At 43.7% G+C, this 21,451-nt stretch overlaps 1 protein-coding gene across 3 annotated transcripts in view; it reads left to right on the top strand.

Annotated features, from left to right (window-relative positions):
• The window catches only part of LOC135056653 (alpha-2-macroglobulin-like protein 1), a 342,531-nt gene that overhangs the window by 29,259 nt on the left and 291,821 nt on the right, over positions 1 to 21,451 (top strand). For all 3 annotated transcript variants that reach the window (XM_063962097.1, XM_063962096.1, XM_063962098.1), the window contains 4 exons: positions 6,743 to 6,795; positions 10,914 to 10,934; positions 12,336 to 12,492; positions 13,672 to 13,756. In XM_063962097.1, the coding sequence (XP_063818167.1) occupies positions 6,743 to 6,795; positions 10,914 to 10,934; positions 12,336 to 12,492; positions 13,672 to 13,756 (316 nt within the window). The remainder of the gene's footprint in view (positions 1 to 6,742; positions 6,796 to 10,913; positions 10,935 to 12,335; positions 12,493 to 13,671; positions 13,757 to 21,451) is intronic.

Below are 21,451 nucleotides of genomic sequence, written 5' to 3'. Positions count from 1 at the left end.
TATTTTACCCTCCACATTTTTGTTCTCCATTTTTTAATGTGTGGAATTATATGCCAGTATCAATAGCAATGGCCTACTACTATATATACTGCGCACAACTGAAATGCACCACAGGTATAGAATGTAGATGGATAGTATACTTGACGACACAGAGGTAGGTACAGCAGTGGCCTTCCGTACCGTACTGCTATATATACTGGTGGTCACTGTGTCAGCAAACTGCACAACTGAAATGCACCACAGGTATAGAATCTAGATGGATAGTATACTTGACGACACAGAGGTAGGTACAGCAGTGGCCTTCCGTACCGTACTGCTATATATACTGGCGGTCACTGTCAGCAAACTGCAAAACTAAAATGCACCACAGGTATAGAATGTAGATGGATAGTATTCTTGACTACACAGAGGTAGGTACAACAGTGGCCTTCCGTACCGTTTTTCTATATGTACTGGTGGTCACTGTGTCAGCAAACTGCACAACTGAAATGCACCACAGGTATAGAATGTAGATGGATAGTATACTTGACGACACAGAGGTAGGTACAGCAGTGGCCTTCCATACCGTACTTCTATATATACTGGTGGTCACTGTGTCATCAAACTGCACAACTGAAATGCACCACAGGTATAGAATGTAGATGGATAGTATACTTGATGACACAAAGGTAGGTACAGCAGTGGCCCTCCGTACCATACTGCTATATATACTGGTGGTCACTGTGTCAGAAAACTGCACAACTGAAATGCACCACAGGTATAGAATCTAGATGGATAGTATACTTGACGACACAGAGGTAGGTACAGCAGTGGCTTACTGTACCGTAATGCTATATATTATATACTGGTGGTCAGCAAACTGTGCAAAACTGAAATGCACCACAGGTATGGATGGATAGTATACTTGACGACACAGAGGTAAGTACAGCAGTGGCCTACTGTACCGTAATGCTATATATTATATACTGGTGGTCAGCAAACTGTGCAAAACTTAAATGCACCACAGGTATGGATGGATAGTATACTTGACGACACAGAGGTAGGTACAGCAGTGGCCTTCTGTACCGTACTCCCATATATTATATACTGGTGGTCAGCAAAATTATGCACTGTACTCCTACTATATACTACACAATGCAGCACAGATATGGAGTGTTTTTCAGGCAGACAACGTATACTGTTGGTCACTGGTCAGCAAAACTCTGCACTGTACTCCTCCTATATAATATTATACTGGTGGTCCCCAGTCCCCACAATAAAGCAGTGTGAGCACTGGTACAGTATATGCAGCACACTGAGCACAGATATGGAGTGTTTTGCAGGCAGACAACGTATACTGGTGGTCACTGTCAGCAAAACTCTGCACTGTACTCCTCCTATATAATACAGCTGCTCCCCAGTCCCCACAATTAAGCAGTGTGAGCACAGATATATGCAGCACACTGAGCACAGATAAGGAGCGTTTTTTTCAGGCAGAGAACGGAGAAAACTGGTGGTCACTGATCAGCAAAACTCTGCACTGTACTCCTCCTATATTAATATAAAGCTGCTCCCCAGTCCCCACAATGATATAAGCAAGCACAAATATTTGCCTCAACTCAACAATGAATAAACGGAGAGGACGCCAGCCACGTCCTCTCCCTAACATTTCCAATGCACGAGTGAAAATGGCGGCGACGCGCGGCAGCTTATATAGAATCCGAATCTCGCGAGAATCCGACAGCGGGATGATGACGTTCGGGCGCGCTCGGGTTAACCAAACCATACGGGAGAATCCGAGTATGCCTCGGACCCGTGTAAAATGAGTGAAGTTCGGGGGGGTTCGGTTTCCGAGGAACCGAACCCGCTCATCACTAATAAAAACCAATCAGCTTCTAGCTATCATTTTATGTACTTAATAAATGATAGCTAGAGTCTGACTGGTTGTTATGGGCAATGATTCCACTTGTCTTCTTTACAATGTTTGATACATCTCCCCCAGTGTCTTGGCACACAAGTGGGGTTGACTCACTGGGAAGTGAAGTAGTTAAGGTTTCACTATGCCTGTACCCAATAAAGGGTGAGTGTACAGAATCTGAGTCACTGAATGGGACTAGGGGGAGATGTGTCAAGCCTTCCCTAGAGTAAACAAGTGCAGAAGTTGCCCATAGCAACCAATCAGTTTTATGTATCAGTTAATAGATTGTACTTAATAAACGATAGCAAGAAGCTTATTGGTTAGTATGGGCAATTTCTCTACTTATCCACACTTTAGTAGGCATAATACATCTCCCCCTAGATCAGTGGTTCCCAAACTTTTTTGAATCGTGGCCCTAGAGTATCAGAATTTTTTCATGGAGCCCCTAGGCCAAAAGTTTCTTATTGAGGAATTTAGAAAGAAATATTAAATTAAGTAAATTGTGTTTATGTGTAATCCTTAGGTTCAGTTATGTGGTTAGGGACAAGATTTGCTTCTGTTTGTCCACATATGTTATGACTGACAGCCATCAGCAATGGTTGTGTCTTTTACAATGACCACAGTGGTGCACGCAAGGCGGGTTTCTGAGTACCCAGAAACCCCCCCTTCCCATAGACCACATGTTTTTTTCTAATGTCCACAGTCCTGCTAATCGCGATCGCTGCATTTTGCCGTGATTTGCGGGTCCGTGGGGAGATGGCAGAGACACTGTCAGTCTGTGATGCAAGTTTCATAGAATTTAAAATTAGGCCCCGCCCCCCGCAGCATTTTTTACGCGATTTGTGGGCCAGTGGGTAGGGGGTGAAGTGTAATTATGTAAGGTGACTGGCTCCACTGAACAATCTCAACTCGTACTGTAGTGCCTACAAAGTGTACAGTAAGTGAAAGTGTGTGTGTGTGATGCATATGCTTCTAGTTAATGTATTGAAAGAAGGAATAATGCATATATAATATATGTGTAATGTTAGTATAAATATATATGTGTATGTATGTAAGTGTATATATATGTATATATAATGTGTGTATATACTGTATATATATATATATATATATATATATATATATATATATACAGATTCAAAGGTGGCTGGCACTCCGTAATACTAGTCCAATATTTGCCCAGGTGCCTTCCTTACCACTCAAAGTGGAAATAAATAAATGGAAGATGCTGGCGGCACTCACAGGACTTGGTATATGCAGTAATAAGCAAAGGCACTCACGCCTATAGTGATCACTATAGGCGTGAGTGCCTTTGCTTATTACTGCATATACCAAGTCCTGTGAGTGCCGCCAGCATCTTCCATTTATATATATATATATATATATATATACAGTATATACATATATATATATATGTGTGTGTATATGTGTATATATATATATATATATATATATATATTGACAGACAGTCCCGGCACTCTTTACGCGAGGTGAAGATACTGCGGTGCCTTCCCAGAGGGGTTACCTCATGGATACATGTGGGGAATAAAGGCGGCACTCACGCAGGTTTTAATGCCCTGAGGACGGGGCGAGTCCCCGAAACATGTCGGTACAATAAAACTGACAACTTTTTACTTCAGCAAAAACCTGCGTGAGTGCCGCCTTTATTCCCCACATATATATATATATATATATATATATATATGTATATATACTGTGTGTGTATATATATATATATATATATATATATATATTTATTTTATACCAATCGTGTGGTCCGACACTCTCGATTAAATTCAACACTTTCCCGGGTGCCCTCACAAGTAGAAACATATGATGACATAAAGTGCGGCACTCCGCAATTACAAAGATACACACCGCACAGTGGATTGCATCAACATTTGAATCTTAATGATTTTCGTCAGGATAACCTGAGTAATTCCGGAGTGACGCACATTATGTCGTTTTATATATATATATGTATATATATATATATATATATCTCTGCACAACAAACTTTCCTTCAGATAGGATGCATGAGTTCAGTACTCAGTGCGTTTGCCTGGCTCCCTGCTCTTCCGACTCTCCCAGCTCCGTGAATGGTCTGTGATAGCAGCTCCATCTGAAGGAAGATGGCAGCCATGGGCGCCAAACACATTGCCCCCCATATACCCCACAGATGTCACTTGTCATGTCTGTACCTATGTCTGTATAGTAATGGTGGCTACGTGTGCACTGGGAGGTCAGGAAACCCTCCCTTATAAATCCTGCGTTTGCCACTGGACCATACTTAAATAATTTTAATTGGCCCTGGACCACCAATCCAAGGCATCCCTGCAAGTGTCCTGAGGCACCCCAGGATGCCAAGGCACACAGTTTGAGAACCACTGCCCTAGGAGAAAAGAGAAAGAAGATAAGGAACAATGAATGCAAGGATAGTGCTAGGTGTGAACATGGGGAAGGAATTGCAGCTCTAATCCCATAATGCTTTCACATCGGAAAATCAATGAAACTGGCGTACAGTGCACAGAACAGTACAAACAATAGATCTATATTTTATTTTATTTTGAACTTGCAGCTTGGTTTAAACAGTCACAGGGCTTTGAACAAAGGACACTAGGGTAAAACACACGAAACAGTACAAACAATATATAGATATACATAAGTATTCACAGCCTTTGGTCAATTCTTTGTTGATGCACCTTTGGCAGCAATTACAACCTCATGTCTTTTTGAATATGATGCCATAAGCTTGGCACACTTATCTTTGGACAGTTTTGCCCATTCCTCTTTGCAGCAGCTCTCAAAGTTCATCAAGTTAGATGGGAAGCATCGGTGCACATCCATTTTCAGATCTCTCCAGAGCTGGGCCACTCAAGGACATTCACAGAGTTGTCCTGAAGCCACTCCTTTGATATTTTGGCTATGTGCTTAGGGTCCTGCTGAAAGATGAACCATCGCCCTAGTCTGAGGTCAGGAGCGCTCTGGAGAAGGTTTTCATCCAGGATGTCTCTGTACATTGCTGCATTCATCTTTCCCTCTATCCTGACTAGTCTCCCAGTTCCTGCCACTTAAAAACATCCCCACAGCATGATGCTGCCACCACCATGCTTCACTGTAGGGATGGTATTGACCTGGTGATGAGCCATGCCTGGTTTCCTTCAAACATGACGCCTGTCATTCATGCTAAAGAGTTCAATCTTTGTCTCATCAGACCAGAGAATTTTGTTTCTCATGGTCTGAGAGTCATTCAGGTGTAGTTTGGCAAACTCCAGGTAGGCTGCCATGTTCTTTGTACTAAGGAGTGGCTTCCGTCTGGCCACTCTACCATACAGGCCTGATTGGTGAATTGCTGCAGAGATGTTGTCCTTCTGGAAGGTTCTCCTCTCTCCACAGAGGAATGCTGTAGCTCTGACAGAGTGACCATCGAGTTTTTGGTCACCTCCCTGACTAGAACCCTTCTCCCCCGATCACTCAGTTTAGATGGCTGGCCAGCTCTAGGAAGAGTCCTGGTGGCTCTGAAGTTCTTCCATTTATGGATGATTGAGGCCATTGTGCTCATTGGGACCTTCAAAGCAGCAGATATTTTTCTGTACCCTTCCCCAGAGTTGTGCCTCGAGACAATCCTGCCTTGGAGGTCTACAGACGATTCATTTGACTTCATGCTTGGTTTGTGCTCAGACATACACTGCCCCCTATACACAGTCACTTAAAGCAGAGCCACTTGTGAGTCTGAACACAGCAAAATATAGCAGAGTATAGCACAGCATACAGCAGCGTGCAGCATGCCCCTATACACAGTCACTTAAAGCAGAGCCACTTGTGATTCTGGACACAGCACACAGCCAATACAGGAGAGTCAGCACAGCATACCGCAGTGTGCGTTACTGTGAAATGGCACCGATTCCTGACCGCAGTGCCTTATATAGAATCCCACGAGATTCCGATGCCAGGATAATGACATTCGGCCTCAGCTCAGGTGGACTCGAATCCCTGGTGTTCGGAGTAGCTCGGATTTCACAGAATCCAAATTGCTCATCTTTAATTAACAGAGGAAGGTCCCATGTGCAGTCTCTGAGCAGTAGATGGTTCACAGGTCTCTGCGAAAATGGCACAGCAGCCATTTTCCCGACGATTTTCCCTACTATGCATGAGCAAAATGCTGGTAAAATGGCCACGGCACCATTTTCCTGGAGACCCACACACCACCCAGTGCTCAGAGTCACTTTCATTGCCACTGCCATGAAACTCTGGAGAGGTAAGTATTGAAAAAATGGGTGCAGGGTGTGCGGTATGAGCCCCTCTGGACCCAAGGGCCCATGTGCACCACACACACTGCACCCTTTATAGATACGCCACTGCTTGCATGTTTTGGATGCCATGTAAGTCCCTCTCTTGTGATTTCAGGTGACATTTCACCCTGGAAATGACTGGAAATTAATGTGATTGATGTTAATAATACAGTAGGAACAAAAACAGGTCCAAAATACATGATTTTAGTAGCCTCACCTACTGTAATTAAACTTCATAGCACATGGACCCAGAGACCTAGTTAACCATAGTCCTTGCAAATCTTCCAAAGGCCCAAGTATCTTTAGGCTAGGACTTATTACATGGCGCTGGTATTGTCCTTATATTGATATGATGTGGATATTTCTCACCCTGTGACAATGATCTCATAAATATTTTTGAGATAGATTCAAACTGTGTGATGCATATTATGACTAATGACCAAAAATTTTAATTGTCTGTTCTTTATCTCCTAAATATTTTGATTTTGAAAAATCTTTATAGAAAACAAATAAACTAAATATTTCTCATGATAAAACATGTTGATATTTTCAGTCAATTTCCGAGTTGTAACTCTGGACAAAACCTTCCGTGCACAAAACGTCAAGGTAAGATGTTTATAATTATTTATATGTACTGTTGTAATAGTTTAAAGACATTTATAAAGCAATTCTCTTTCCTGTTGTTCATTGCTAATTTTGACAAAGATTTTAAATTTGGTTTTACTCTTAGTCGCTTACTTAATATTGTAGTTGGTTTAAAGTCACATTTTAGTCTCTTTTTTATTGTTTTAATCAAGATTTAGTCAGTGGATCTCAGTTTTCATTGTAGTCTAATTTTAGTCAATGTTTTAGCCGTAACTTTTGCAAACAGAGTAATGATACTGTAATGGATTTTACTGAACATTTCTCTGAAATTCCCTTGAGAAGTTTGCATACCTTTAATTATATATGTAGGAATCTAGGGACAGTAAGCTGAGAATGTGTTACATACTGAGTCTGACTTACTGTAGTACTCCCATATATCATATACAAACAAATGCATTAAGTTTGTTAGAACAAACAAGTGCAATACACAATCATACTTCCTTCACTTCAGGTCATATTTATTTTCTGCAAATATCTAGAATACATAATTGTTCTTTAAAAATGTAAAAACTTTCAGTGTTACAGTATTTTGGACAAGAATTTTGTATTTAATTTTAATCTTAGTCACTTTGGCTTTCTTTGTTTTACTCAAGATTTAGTCAGTGGATCTCATTTTTAATTTTTATCTAATTTGGTCTAAATTTAGTCATGAAATAAACTGTCATCGATGATTACCTTTTAGTCAACATTTTGGTCAACAAAATTAACATTTCTGTTGTTAAAATGATTAGATTAAAAGTACTGGACTTTAATAGAGTAACATTTCATAATTCAAATAATATCAAACATGATTAAATTATGAGAAGACATCAATTCAGTAGTTACCAGTTTTGTCATTGGCTGCTAATGAATGGATAGACATTTTTATAAATATTAGTTTACTGTACATAAAGGCTGCCTCTGCTGCGTGTAACAGATGGGCACTCTTTAAAAACTAAGACTATAGGAAAGTTTAATAGTTTAGGTTAAGAAGGTTAAGTTAGTGTATATTAAGAAATTATGCAATCTTTACACACACACACACACACACACACACACACACACACACACACACACACACAGTGCTGTAACTAGACATTTTAGCACTGTGTGCAAGAAACAGTAACAGCGCCCCTCCCCCCCCCCCCCCCCCCCCACACACACACACATACAAAACAGGCACCAAAAATATAGGGGCATCACTTCATGGGGAAGCGGCGTGGCCACAAAATAATACCAATTCATATTACGCTGTACAGGAGTCTCCATTATTCAAATTACGCCACACAGTAGCGCCACTTAAACACATTACGCCAGGTAGAGCCCTTATCACACATTATGCCAGGTAGAGTCCCCTTATACACATTACGGCAGGTAGAGTCTCCTTTTACACAGTACAGCAGGTAGAGTCCCCTCTTTTACACAGTACGGCAGGCAAAGTTCCCTTTTACACATTAGGCAGCAGAGTCCCCCTTTTTACACATTAGACAGCAGAGTCCCCCTTTTTTACAGATTAGGCAGGCACAGTCCCCCTTTTTACGAGAGTGAGTGTGTGTGTGTGTGTGTGTGTGTGTGTGTGTGTGTGTGTGTGTGTGTGTGTGTGTGAGTAATGGCCCTGACTTAAACATTATGCAACACATTTTGCCCCTCACACTTCTGCCACACATGCCTATGCCCCTTACACATCCAGCCACACATTATGCACTTACAGTTTATGCCACACCCTTACACATTCTCTCTCCCCCCATATCCAGTCAGCCAACTATCCAGCAAAGAGAAATCCTTTGGCTCCCCAGACCAGGGCCGCCTTAACAGCTGTGTAGGCCCCTGGGCACAGCAATGCACTGGGCCCCCTACCCATCCTCCAGCAGTAGGGGTGGGGGGTGCTATCAGTGGCAGCTTTGATGTCCCGCGGGTGGTATGGGGTGTTCTATCTTCCGCTGAGCATGTAGGACCTGGAGCAGTAATTTCTGCTAACTACTCCATTACTGCACAGATGGGGCTAAACTGTAGAAGGGGTCATTGGGCTGAATGAAGAAGCCCAGGTATATGACTTCCAGGGTGATAGGGGGTGTTTAATACGTAGGGGAGGGTAGATAGTGGAGTGGGCTTAATATACATCATTTTCCGGTGGGAGGGCAGCTTGCTTGACTGCAGATATCTCAAGTTCCTGAAAATATATTTCTTAGCTTTGAATTGCATAAAAATCTAGAGAGTCCCACCTTTCAGGAGGTACTGGGAACTTGAGAATTAGAGTTCAGGAGCCAGAGCAATTCACCAACGAAAATCTAAAACTGCATATTAGGTGTGTGGAGCTGGAGCAGGGACCAGCTGTTTGAAGGCTGATATCTCTGGTTCTGGGCATAGTAGAGACAAGCTGCCAGTGTCCAGCAAAAGGACAGAGTCCCAGCTTTTGGATTATACTCAGAAAACTCTAAGTCAGACAGAACACAAGATATCTGGCTGGGAAGAGCAATTAACAGGCTCAGATGGGGACCACTGCTTTCACGTTGGATCTCCGGTTCCCCAGGGCCGATTTTCTAAAATCTGGTACCCCTGAAAAGAGGGGACCCTCAGCTACGAGCCTAGGGCCCTTATACTCCTGGGGCCCTTGGGCAAGAGCCCACTGAGCCCATACGAAAAGACAGCCCTGCCCCAGACCCCTAGCCCAGCAGTGGCTCTCTCACCCGGTGGAAGCGGCTCTCCCCCGGCAGCAGCAGTTCTCTCCTGGCGGCAGTGGCTCATCCCCAGTGGCAGCAGCTCTTTCCCGGTGGCAGTGGCTTTCCCCCGGCGGCAGCGGCTCATCCTCGCCGGCAGTGGCTCTTTCCCGGCGGCTCATCTCCGATGGCAGCTTGGCTCTTTCCCGGCGGCTCATCCCCGGTGGCAGCTGTCTTCCGGTGGCAGCGGTTATCCTGGCAGTAACGGCTCTCTCCAGGTGCAAGTGGATAACATGGAGGCAGCGGCTCTCTTCCGACGGCGGCTTCAGGAGCGGGTCACTTATGTTGCAGTATGATCGCTCCTGCTTCCCCATAGGGCTAGTCTCTCCATTGCTTCTGTAGTGCTGTGCTGTGAACTGCACTTTTCTCCTGGATGCCCTGGAGACTCTGGTGACTCTAGATAGCGTGGGCCTGTTATTGCGGGTGTGGATGGTTTTCCGCCCACAGGGCATATGCACTGTGTGCTGAGCACCATCCGCACACACCTAGTTACAGCCCTGCACACACACATGTGATAAAGCCCGGATTGGCACATGTTAATTATTCATCCAATTCACCATGACTTGCTGAGGTGAATGGCAAACTACTGGAGCAATTCAATATTGCTCCTGCAGGGCTGCCATCAGAAACTATGGGCCCGGAACTGACAAAATAGACAGGGCCCCTCCCTCCCCCAAAAAAAGATTCTGCTGCACTGCTCCAACCCTATTTGATGTCATACATTGTGATGTTACATATAGGTGGAGTGTTGCAGACCTGGCGGTAGGATCCAGGGGTGGGCCCCCCTCTCTGTAAGGGCCCGGGACACCAGTCCCCACAGTCCCCCCCTGATGGCAGCTCTGTGCTCCAGTGTGCAAACAGCTGCTCTAAAAAGCAGTTATCCCCGCAAGTCATGCCACTACTACTTTACACTTGAGCTTTGTCCCAGCAGCAGTGTCACTGCACATGAACTGAGATCACACATGTGCAAAGAAATCCAGGGGCAGATTCAATTAGCAATGGGCTACCAAAGGCAGCTTACATTACATTGATCATTTTTGACTCATTATGGTAGTCAGATTCTGTTTACAGCTCCAGAGGCCTTGAGTAGAATCTGCTTTCTGCAGTTAACGTGCTGAAGCCACTGGGACCTGTTCTGGTGGCTTCTGCTCCTAAGTGAATCTGCCACTACACAGAGAATAGCATGACCTCTGTGTGAATTATTAACTATGAATAAAGGCTTAGTGCAATCTTTTCTTTAATTTACAAATAATAGTGTCAGATGTGACATTGCAGTTGTTATCAGTTTTAATTGGTAATAAGTATAGTAACTGTTGTGCTTTACGTAGCACGTGTCAATTTAATTAGATGTGAAATGTAATTTGCATTCTGTTTCTTCTACAGTATCCATTGGTGGAAATAATAGTGAGTATGTCCTGAATATATCCGCTAGAACTCCTTGTTGTTCTGTGCTGTTCTACCGACCTCTTTGTGGGTGTTCCACGTGTGTTATTATAGGCATTATTTCCAATAAATATCAACAAAATAGAATCACGACCATATATTACCTCACCAAATTCCTGGATAATATGGTTGCGAAATATAAAAAAAAAACATATATAAGGTTTATTTGACAACATGACAACACTGTGAATTACAAGAAAGATTAAAAATAATAAACGTGAATATTTAAAACTACTGAGCGTCTTTTTTATGTCTGTTCTCTGTAATTAATGTCTCTGTATAAATCCCTAGTATCATGTATCCACTTTGAGTCAATATTGTGGATTTTTTGTGACAGAAAGTCACTGCTGTGCTTTTATATAAGTCTTGGCATATTGCCCGGAAAGAACATTAGCATACCTCCCAACATGACCCTCTCCAGGAGTGACAAAATACTCTGTTTCTGGACTTCTTTTTTTATTTAGGATTGCCGGCACCTGTTTTGAAAAGGTAAATGGACAAGAAAGGTGTTTCACCACAGGTGATGGCAATCATAAATTAAGAGGGAAGTCCAGGAGCAGAGCATTCTGTCCCTCCTGGAGAGGGTCATGTTGGGAGGTATGCATTAGGTAGAGCTTTGTAACATGGTAGACATAAATTTGTGACAAAGTATCACTTTTGTACTCTTATAGAAATCTTGGCTCGTTGCCCGGAAAGAAAGTTAGATGAAAATTTAACAGCACAATAGTAATTTATGTAGGAGTATTGAACATATGTAACCTGGCTAAATTTACTGTCATATGTCAAGAAAATAGTCATGTCAGTGCCGCCCCCCCCCCCCCCATCCCCCGCAGAAATGCAAAAGCATCTCACAGCGGCGATGCTTTTGCATCTCAGGAGTTACTCCCGGCCAGCGCAGCGCCTGCGGCTGGCCGGGAGAACCTCTTCGCTGCCACGGGTAACAGCCCCCCCCAACGGTCCGGCCATGCCTGCGTTGGCCGGACCGCGGCCCCTAAATGGTGACTTAACGCCTCCGTCCAGCCCCCTCCCACCCACCGACCGCCTCTGCCTCAGAGATGATCGCTAGGCAACGACGGCCTTCGGCCGCCTGGCATGCGCCAGCGCATGCGCAGTTCCGACCCGATCGCTGCGCTGCAATAAACTGCAGTGAGCGATCAGGTCGGACTGACCCCCACAGTCTAATCTCTAGCCACCTGCTTGGAACCAACCCTTGCCAGGCATGGCTGCTTATTTGTATCCACTTCCCATAGCTAAATTATCCACAATGTGCCAACGCAATGGTCGCAAACGTATCTTTGATATTTTCCTTCTCACTATCCTTCATGAGTAAAGCAATATAAACATTTATCCATTTTCCCATAGGATCCAAATGCTAATCGCATCGGACAGTGGCTGGATGTGTCACAGAAACAAGGAATTGCAGATTTTACCTTCCCTCTGACGAAGGAGATCACGTTAGGAGATTACACAATAAGAATATCCAACATGCATGAAACATCATTCTCTGTGTCTGAATATGGTATGCTTTATGACTTTTGATTTTTTTTTATGATGTACAGTGTACACTGTATCATGAACAATTTATGGCCCTCATTCCGAGTTGTTCGCTCGCAAGCTGCTTTTAGCAGCTTTACACACGCTAAGCCGCCGCCTACTGGGAGTGAATCTTAGCATAGTAAAATTGCGAACGAAAGAATTCTCAAAATTGCGATTACACCTCTCTTAGCAGTTTCTGAGTAGCTTCAACCTTACTCGGCATCTGCGATCAGTTCAGTGCTTGTCGTTCCTGGTTTGACGTCACAAACACACCCAGCGTTCGCCCAGACACTTCTCCGTTTCTCCAGCCACTCCCGCGTTTTTCCCAGAAACGGTAGCGTTTTTTCCCTCACGCCCATAAAATGGCCAGTTTCCGCCCAGAAACACCCACTTCCTGTCAATCACACTGCATAAAGTGATTTCTTTTGCATACTGAGGGGCAGATTTAACAAAAAGTGATATTCTTGTTATCACTTGTTACGAATGCTACAATCAGCTGCTAACTGTTATATGTTTGAAAAATTACAGGAGTTGATTGGCTGGAGCCGCATTTAACATTCGTAACAAGTGATAACAAGAATATCACTCATTGTTAAATCTGACCCTGAGTATGAAGCCTGCGTTGCATATGCCTCTTTGTGTGCATACCCATATTACATCAGCCCTGCAGCACAGCCAATGCGGATATATCTTGCAGCTATATCGGCTTATCTGGCTTGGTGTATGGGCTACCTACTGATCGCTGTACACTGACACTGACATTACAGATGGGCAGGGAAATTCAAATGTCTCTCCAGCTGCGATGTCTAGTCCGTCATATCGAGTGGACAATCGGTAAGTGTGTATGCTTACCAGAATTGGCTGCTCGAGTGGAGAGATGGCCAGTCAGCACATATATCTGTGCAGTGTGTTTCCGGGCTTTGTAACAGTGAAATGAAACAAAGCTTATATTTAGAAAGTAATGCCATACATTTAACAATATTATGTATTACAGTGTAGGGGTAGAAATAAAGTCAGGAGTACAAGGACTTTATCACAATATGAGCATAACAAATCAATAGCTTTACAAATAATATTTTCAGTTTACATTGATTACTGAATATGTTCATACGACATATATATATAACTGACTACATCTTGTTCTCTCATCATTGCACTTTAGCCCTGAAGAGATTTGAGTTTAACATTAACTCACCATCTAAAGTGGCTGTGGCTGATGAAGCTTTTGCCATTGAAGTATGTGGAAGGTAAGTCAGAAGGCCCGTCTTAGTTATATATCAGAGGCTGTATATACATTTTTATTTATGTTCCCAGTGGAACCAGGTTCTTTGATACACAGGAATTAAACAGCCGGGATATCATAGTAGACCCATTAATGGGATGCACCAGGAGGCTCTAGTCCCAACAAATACAGTTTAACTGAGGAAAGTATTCAATGTAATGCAAAAGCTTGTCTGGGTGACAGCGTAGTGTTCAGTTTGATGTTCCAGAGAGCCCGCCACTTGTTTCAGGGTCTGGACCTTGCTCGTCTTCTTACTGTGGGCACATTGAAGGCTTTGGTTCCAACAATGAGGCTCTCTTAATTGGTAATGAACTACAGTAGCTTACATACCCTTAACTAGGTGCATCCGTAGGGCAGTACGGATGGTGTAATGGTTAGCATTACTGCCTCACAGCACTGAGGTCATGGGTTCGATTCCCACCATGGCCCTAACTGTGTGGAGTTTGTATATTCTCCCCGTACTTGCGTGGGTTTCCTCCGGGTACTCCGGTTTCCTCCCACAATCCAAAAATATACTGGTAGGTTAATTGGCTCCCAACAAAATTAACACTAGTATGAATGTGTCTGTGTACATGTGGTAGGGAATATAGAATGTAAGCTCCACTGGGGCAGGGACTGATGTGAATGGGCAAATATTCTCTGTACAGCGCTGCGGAATATGTGTGCGCTATATAAATAACTGGTAATAAATAAATAATAAATAAATAAATCCTCTGGACACACTGAACAAACATTTTACAGGCAGAGAAAAGGGTTCAAAGTTCAACATGTAACATATACATTAATTCTGCTAGACAGTAGTGGGCAGTGTTGCCACAATTATGTATGAGCAATAATATCATCTACAATGTATGTACCTGGATTAGTTACAAGGTTGAGTATACAGAGTTATATAGCAGCTAAAACACTTGTTTGTCTAGTCACGTAGTAACCAGACAATGATCCTTGTTATTCTTGAAACACACTTTTAAATCAGCTAGTGGTATGTAAGCAATTAACCATAATTGTACAATGAAATACACCAGATTGTAACGATATGACAATTTCAATTTAAAACGATGTTTTGAAATATAAAATTAAATAAATTTGCTACTGTGAAATCTATTTTGAAGAAGGCAAAATCACAGGGGAAATTTTGTTCATACAACCAACTTATTTAGAATGACTTCCTCATTTAACATTTTATTTGTTATAAACGAGATGTAAGTACACAATCATACTCTTTAGCAAGTCCTCAGTGGAAAGTTACGGTACGGATAAACTCTCATCTGTATATTTATACCATGGACCGGATGTAATGATGCCCGAGAACACTGGAGGTGCTGGATGCCAGCCAATCTCGGATGTTTTTTAAAGGCATCTAGCGCCTCTCAGCAATCATGGGCGTCGTTACCTCCGACCCCATATTCAAGTGTTTCCTTTATATGTTACTAGTGACCTACCCCAGCTTCGCACGGAAGCAATTTTGAATTCACGGGTATAGGCTTTTTTAACTGAGGTCTTATACTGTAAGAGTAGTGTGAGGAAAAATAATTGTTTTTCACATAAATTAAACAGGAATGGAAAACAAAAGGGAAAAGCTGAAATTTTGTATCAGTAAACAGGGCTTACATTATCTTTTTCTGGAGAAACTGGATAATACGTATCAATCTCTGCACAGTATGAAATAATGTCTATCGTTATGATATATCTTGTAAACCAAGAAAGCACACAAATTACTGTTTTTCTTTGACTTGCTTCACTAAAATCGTCACTTCTCGGCTCCCTTTTCTCATAGATTAATGGTTCTTACTCCTAAATCTTCCTAGACAAATGCTCTATAGAATTGTGAAAACTGCATCAAAATCTGTCCAGTGCTTCTTAAGATTAGTCCGAACAGACAGACTACTGTGGACTTTATAATATGTAGAGATTTAAGCCCTTCACTGTGGAGGACGAGTGGGTCTGTCCTCTGGGTATACAGTTAGACTGTCAGGTGAAAATGCTATTACATGCACCTGGTTTATGTCATATTGTGTTATTTGACAGTGTTAGTAATAAAGGCAAAGTTATAGTACAGGATTTGTGTACAAAATTGTAATTTAGTTAAGTATGTCTAAGTCTGGACAGTGTTATTGATAAATGGTAAAGTTGCATTTACCAAGTAATTAAGACAGATACAAGTACAAGTAAAATAGCTTAAGTTAAAGTAATTACACAAAAAATTATAGATAATAGACTGCACATAAATAATAGTAATAATATCACTGAAAGAGATCAAAAACCACTCAGCCAATTAGAAGTAAAAAAAATGGCTGCGGAGATTGCTGTCATTATCAGAGTGTATTTTGCACCATGGATGGAGCATGCACAAGATAGATATCTCATGGCAGGTGCACATGCATCTTTGTAGAAAAACAAAGCCCAGACACGCTGTCACAGCTGCCAGTAAGGGATTGTCAGTCCCAAGGAAACAGTAATGTAAAGGAAAAGATTATACTGGCGCTATGTGTTTCTCCAATAATAATAAACAACCGTGGATTAATTTTAAAAAGACATGTAATTTATTCACATATAACAAATAAAAAAAAAAAAAAAAATATATATATATATATATATATATATATATATATATATAATGCAATAAAAATATAAAATTAGAGCATGAATGGAGCTGAGAATAAAGAAGTCAGACTTCTGTCAGCGGAAGATTTAGATATGGACTTTTAATCCTTGCCTTTGGAACTTTCTCTGTGGGACTTCACCATTACAGCACCGATTGGAGAGACCCAGCTTTTACACAATCGTCACAGCTTGCTTGCTGTCAACTTTCAAGTGTCACAACTGAGGGCCTGAGCTGACGGGAGGCAGCCTCAGTTGTAGGGGCTGAGATGTACCGGAACCTGGGAGGTTGTATCAGACCCCTGGACATGTAAGTAACATGAATAATAACTGCCCGAAGGCGTGACCACGACAACTTAGATAAAAGTCAATGATGTTTATTATGACAACTCCGCAACACAGCAGCAGTAAAAGAAAACGTAAAAGTCAGCAAAGAATAAATACAGTTCCTGGGTACTACAGGATGGCAGGAGCCACAGGGCACTGGTAGTGTGAGATAGTTCTTATGATCTTCTAGATGGAAAGTCCTTACCAGGCCCGACTGTAGCAATGGAGATAACCCAGGATTGTGCCAGCTGGTGTTCCAGGAAAAGCTGGGTTGCTGAAGATAAAACAGCTGCTGTGGATACTGGCTGGAACCAGACTGTTGTTAGCACGGAGTGGATACTGGCTGGAACCAGTTAAATAATAAATGAACTTGGGAGCGATGAAATATGAACTGAAATGTAGAACTTGAGAGCGGAGAAATAATAATACCGGTGGAGAGTGGTAAAGTGTAGAAAGGACACCGGCCCTTTAAGGGAAGCTGTACTCTGCTGGAAGCTGAGCTGGAAGCAGGTAATGTTGTAGCTGGAAACAGATGAATCCACAATGGATTGGAGAGTCAGGCTACACCGCAGGTGGAATGCTGGTGCGGGTCTCCATGGTAGAAGTCTTGAGACAGGAGCTGGAACCTGGAAGACAATCACAGGAGAGAGACAAACAGGAACTAGGTTTGACAACCAAAGCACTGACGCCTTCCTTGCTCAGGCACAGTGTATTTATACCTGCAGCAAGGAAGGGATTGGCTAGGCAATTATGCAGATTATCAATACTGAGAACAGATTGGTGGAAATGATCAGCTGACAGAATCCAAGATGGCTGCGCCCATGCAGACACTTGGAGGGAAGTTTGGTTTGTAATCCATGTGGTAATGAAAACAGTAATGGCGGCGCCGGCCACCGGAGACAGGAGGCGCCAGGCTGACAGATGCACATCCAACCACGCGGACACAGCGGAGGCCGCGGCTGACGTAATCGCCACTCAGACACTCTGCATGCAGAAGAGCAGGGACGGCGGCGGAGGCCGCGGGAGACGCCATGCCAGGTGTAATATGGTGTTTACTGTGACAGCGTCCCAGAGTGACAGGAGAGGATACAGGAATGTACACATCAGGATAACAGATGGGATCCGGTCCTGGAGCGCTGAGCCAGCCTTAGGAGGCATCTGATGGGTAAGAAATGGCGTCCAGATACCCGGATCGTGACAGCACCCCCCCCTTTAGGAGTGGCCCCAGGACACTTCTTTGGCTTTTGAGGAAACTTGGAATGGAATCTCCGGACCAAGGCAGGAGCATGGACATCAGAAGCATTGGTCCATGAACGTTCCTCAGGACCATAACCCTTCCAGTCAATAAGATATTGTAGTTGACCGTAACGGTGACGCGAGTCCAGGATCTTGGCCACTTCATACTCAACGCCTCGTTGAGTTTGGACTTTCGGAGTTGGAGGAAGTGAGGAATGAAACCGATTCAAGATCAGCGGTTTCAACAGGGAAACATGGAATGTCCTGGGTATTTTTAAGAAGGGAGGCAACTGGAGTCTGTAAGCAACAGGATTGATGACTTGTTCAATCTTGAAAGGACCGATATAGCGAGGTGCAAACTTCATACTGGGAACTCTTAACCTCAAATTCTTCGTGGATAACCAAACCCGATCACCCACCTTGAGAGCAGGAACTGCTCGACGCTTCTTATCCGCAAACTTCTTGTACCTGAACGATGCCTTGAGCAGAGCTGATCGTACGCTCTTCCAGATATTGGCAAACTGATGCAAGGTGATATCCACTGCGGGAACAGAAGTTGCTGGAAGCGGTTGGAACTCAGGGACTTTAGGGTGGAATCCAAAGTTAGTGAAGAATGGTGTTGAAGCAGATGAAGAATGATACTGGTTGTTATGACAGAACTCGGCCCAGGGAAGTAATTGAACCCAGTCATCTTGAGAGGAGGACACATAGATGCGGAGGAAGGCCTCCAAGTCCTGATTCACCCTCTCGGTTTGACCATTGGTCTGAGGATGGTAAGCCGTGGAAAACTTTAGCTTGACTTGGAGGACTTGACATAAACTTCGCCAGAATTTGTCTGTGAATTGAACTCCTCGATCTGAGATAATTTCTTCAGGAAGACCGTGGAGTCGGAAGATCTCTTGTATGAATACTTGAGCCAACTTGGAAGCTGACGGAAGACCGGTGAGAGGAATGAAGTGTGCCATCTTGGTGAACCGGTCAACTACCACCCAGATGGTATTGAACTTGTTGCACATGGGTAAGTCTGTAATGAAATCCATCGACAAGTGGGTCCATGGTCGACGGGGAACGGATAGTGGAACCAGTTGCCCCGCAGGCGACTGGCGGGATACTTTATGTTGGGCACACTTTGGGCAAGATGCAATAAACTCCAAGACGTCCTTTTTCAGAGTTGGCCACCAATAGGACCTAGAGATAAACTCCAGGGTTTTTTGGATACCTGTATGTCCGGCAAAACGGGAAGCAGGGGCCCAATGCATGAGCTTCTTCCTTAGCATCGGCTTCACAAAACTTTTCCCTGATGGGGGCGTAGAGTCCATCCCTACCATGGAGAATGCCAACGGATTTATAATAGGATGCTTGTCTGAAGACTCTGACTCATTTTCTTGCTCCCATGAGCGGGAAAGGGCATCGGCCTTGCGATTCTGAGAGCCCGGACAGAACTGGAGTTTAAAGTCGAACCTGGAAAAGAAAAGTGCCCATCTGGCCTGACGAGGGTTGAGACATTGTGCGCCCTTCAGGTATAAAAGGTTCTTGTGGTCTGTAAGTATGGTGATTGAATGAGAAGCTCCCTCCAACAGATACCTCCACTCTTCTAGAGCGAGCTTGATGGCTAGCAACTCCTGGTCGCCAATGGCATAGTTGCGCTCAGCTGGGGAGAACTTCCGGGAGAAGAAACTGCAAGGGTGTAAATGGCCATCTTTTCCCCTCTGAGATAACACCGCTCCTACTCCAACGGAGGAGGCATCCACCTCTAAGATGAAAGGAGAGTCGATGTCAGGCTGTTTCAGAACAGGCGCAGAGATGAACCTTTGTTTTAAAAGATGAAATGCTTGCATGGCTTCTTCAGACCACTTGGACGGGTTAGCACCCTTCTTAGTGAAAGCAGTAATAGGCGCCACAATGGTGGAAAAGTCTCGTATAAACTTTCGGTAATAGTTGGCGAACCCTAAGAACCTCTGGACCCCTTTGAGGGTTAAGGGTACCGGCCAATTTTGGATTGCTTGTAGTTTCTCAGGATCCATCTCTAGTCCGGAACCGGACACAATGTACCCTAGAAACGGAATGGACTTGACTTCAAAGACGCATTTTTCTAATTTGCAATAGAGATGATTGACACGGAGACGGGACAGAACCTCTTTAACCCAAAAACGATGTTCCTCTAAATCGTTGGCAAAAATGAGGATATCGTCTAGATAGACCACGACATGACGGTATAGAATGTCTCTGAAGATCTCATTGACAAAATGCTGGAAGACAGCTGGAGCATTGCTCAATCCGAAGGGCATGACGAGGTACTCATAATGTCCATCACGGGTGTTAAAGGCGGTCTTCCACTCGTCACCCTCACGGATCCGGATGAGATTGTATGCACCTCGCAAGTCCAGCTTTGTAAAGATGGTAGCTCCGCTAACTCTGTCAAAGAGCTCAGTAATCAGGGGTAAAGGATAACGGTTCTTGATGGTAATGTCGTTCAAACCTCTGTAGTCGATGCACGGCCGCAGACCACCATCTTTCTTTTTTACAAAAAGAAGCCTGCGCCGGCTGGAGAAGAAGAAGGTCGAATGAACCCCTTTGCTAGGTTCTCTTTAATATATTCCTCCATAGAATGCGTCTCAGGCAGAGACAACGGATAAGTTCGGCCTCGAGGTGGAACCTTCCCTGGAACGAGATCAATCGGACAGTCCCATTCTCTATGAGGAGGAAGGATATCAGCAGAAGCTTTACTGAACACATCCGTGAAATCTTGATATGGAGGAGGTGGAACATCAGACGACCTGGGGGAGGAAGAACAGACAGGCAATACTTTAAACAAACATGTCTCAGCACAGGAGGAACCCCATGCCAGGATTTGCGTAGTCGTCCAATCAATTGTAGGATTGTGAAGACGGAGCCATGGAAGGCCCAGGACCACAGGATGTGTGGCTCTTGGAATCACTAAAAAAGAAATAAGTTCGGAATGAAGAACTCCCACTCTCAGACGAACTGGTAGAGTCCTTAAAGAAATAACTGCATCAAAAATTTTGCTGCCATCCACGGCAGTTAAAGAAATGGACGAAGGAAGTCTCTCGGTGGGTAGGGACCACCGTTTAACATAGGCTTCGGTAATAAAGTTCCCAGCTGCTCCGGAATCAAGGAGGGCAATGACGTTCCGATAACGTTGAGCAACTTGAAGCGAGACTGGGAGATTACAATCTTGAGGAGATGGAGAGGAGATCATTACTCCTAGCCGGCCCTCTCCTTGGCGAGCTAGGATTTGGAGTTTCACGGACGTTTGGGACAGGCATTAATGGTGTGAGACGGAGCTGCACAATAGAGACAGAGAAACTCGGAGAGACGTCTTCGGCGCTCAGCAGGAGTTAAACGGGAACGGCCAAGTTGCATGGGCTCATCTTTAGATGGTGACAGTTGACGAGGAGGAGGAGCAGAAGATTTTGGAGTAGATGATCTTCCACGCTCAGTTGCTCTCTCTCTGAAACGTAAATCAACTTTCGTG

Source organism: Pseudophryne corroboree, chromosome 3, assembly GCF_028390025.1.
Source record: "Pseudophryne corroboree isolate aPseCor3 chromosome 3, aPseCor3.hap2, whole genome shotgun sequence".
NCBI classification, from domain to species: Eukaryota; Metazoa; Chordata; class Amphibia; order Anura; family Myobatrachidae; genus Pseudophryne; species Pseudophryne corroboree.
This window is presented reverse-complemented; position numbering and strand designations above follow the sequence as displayed.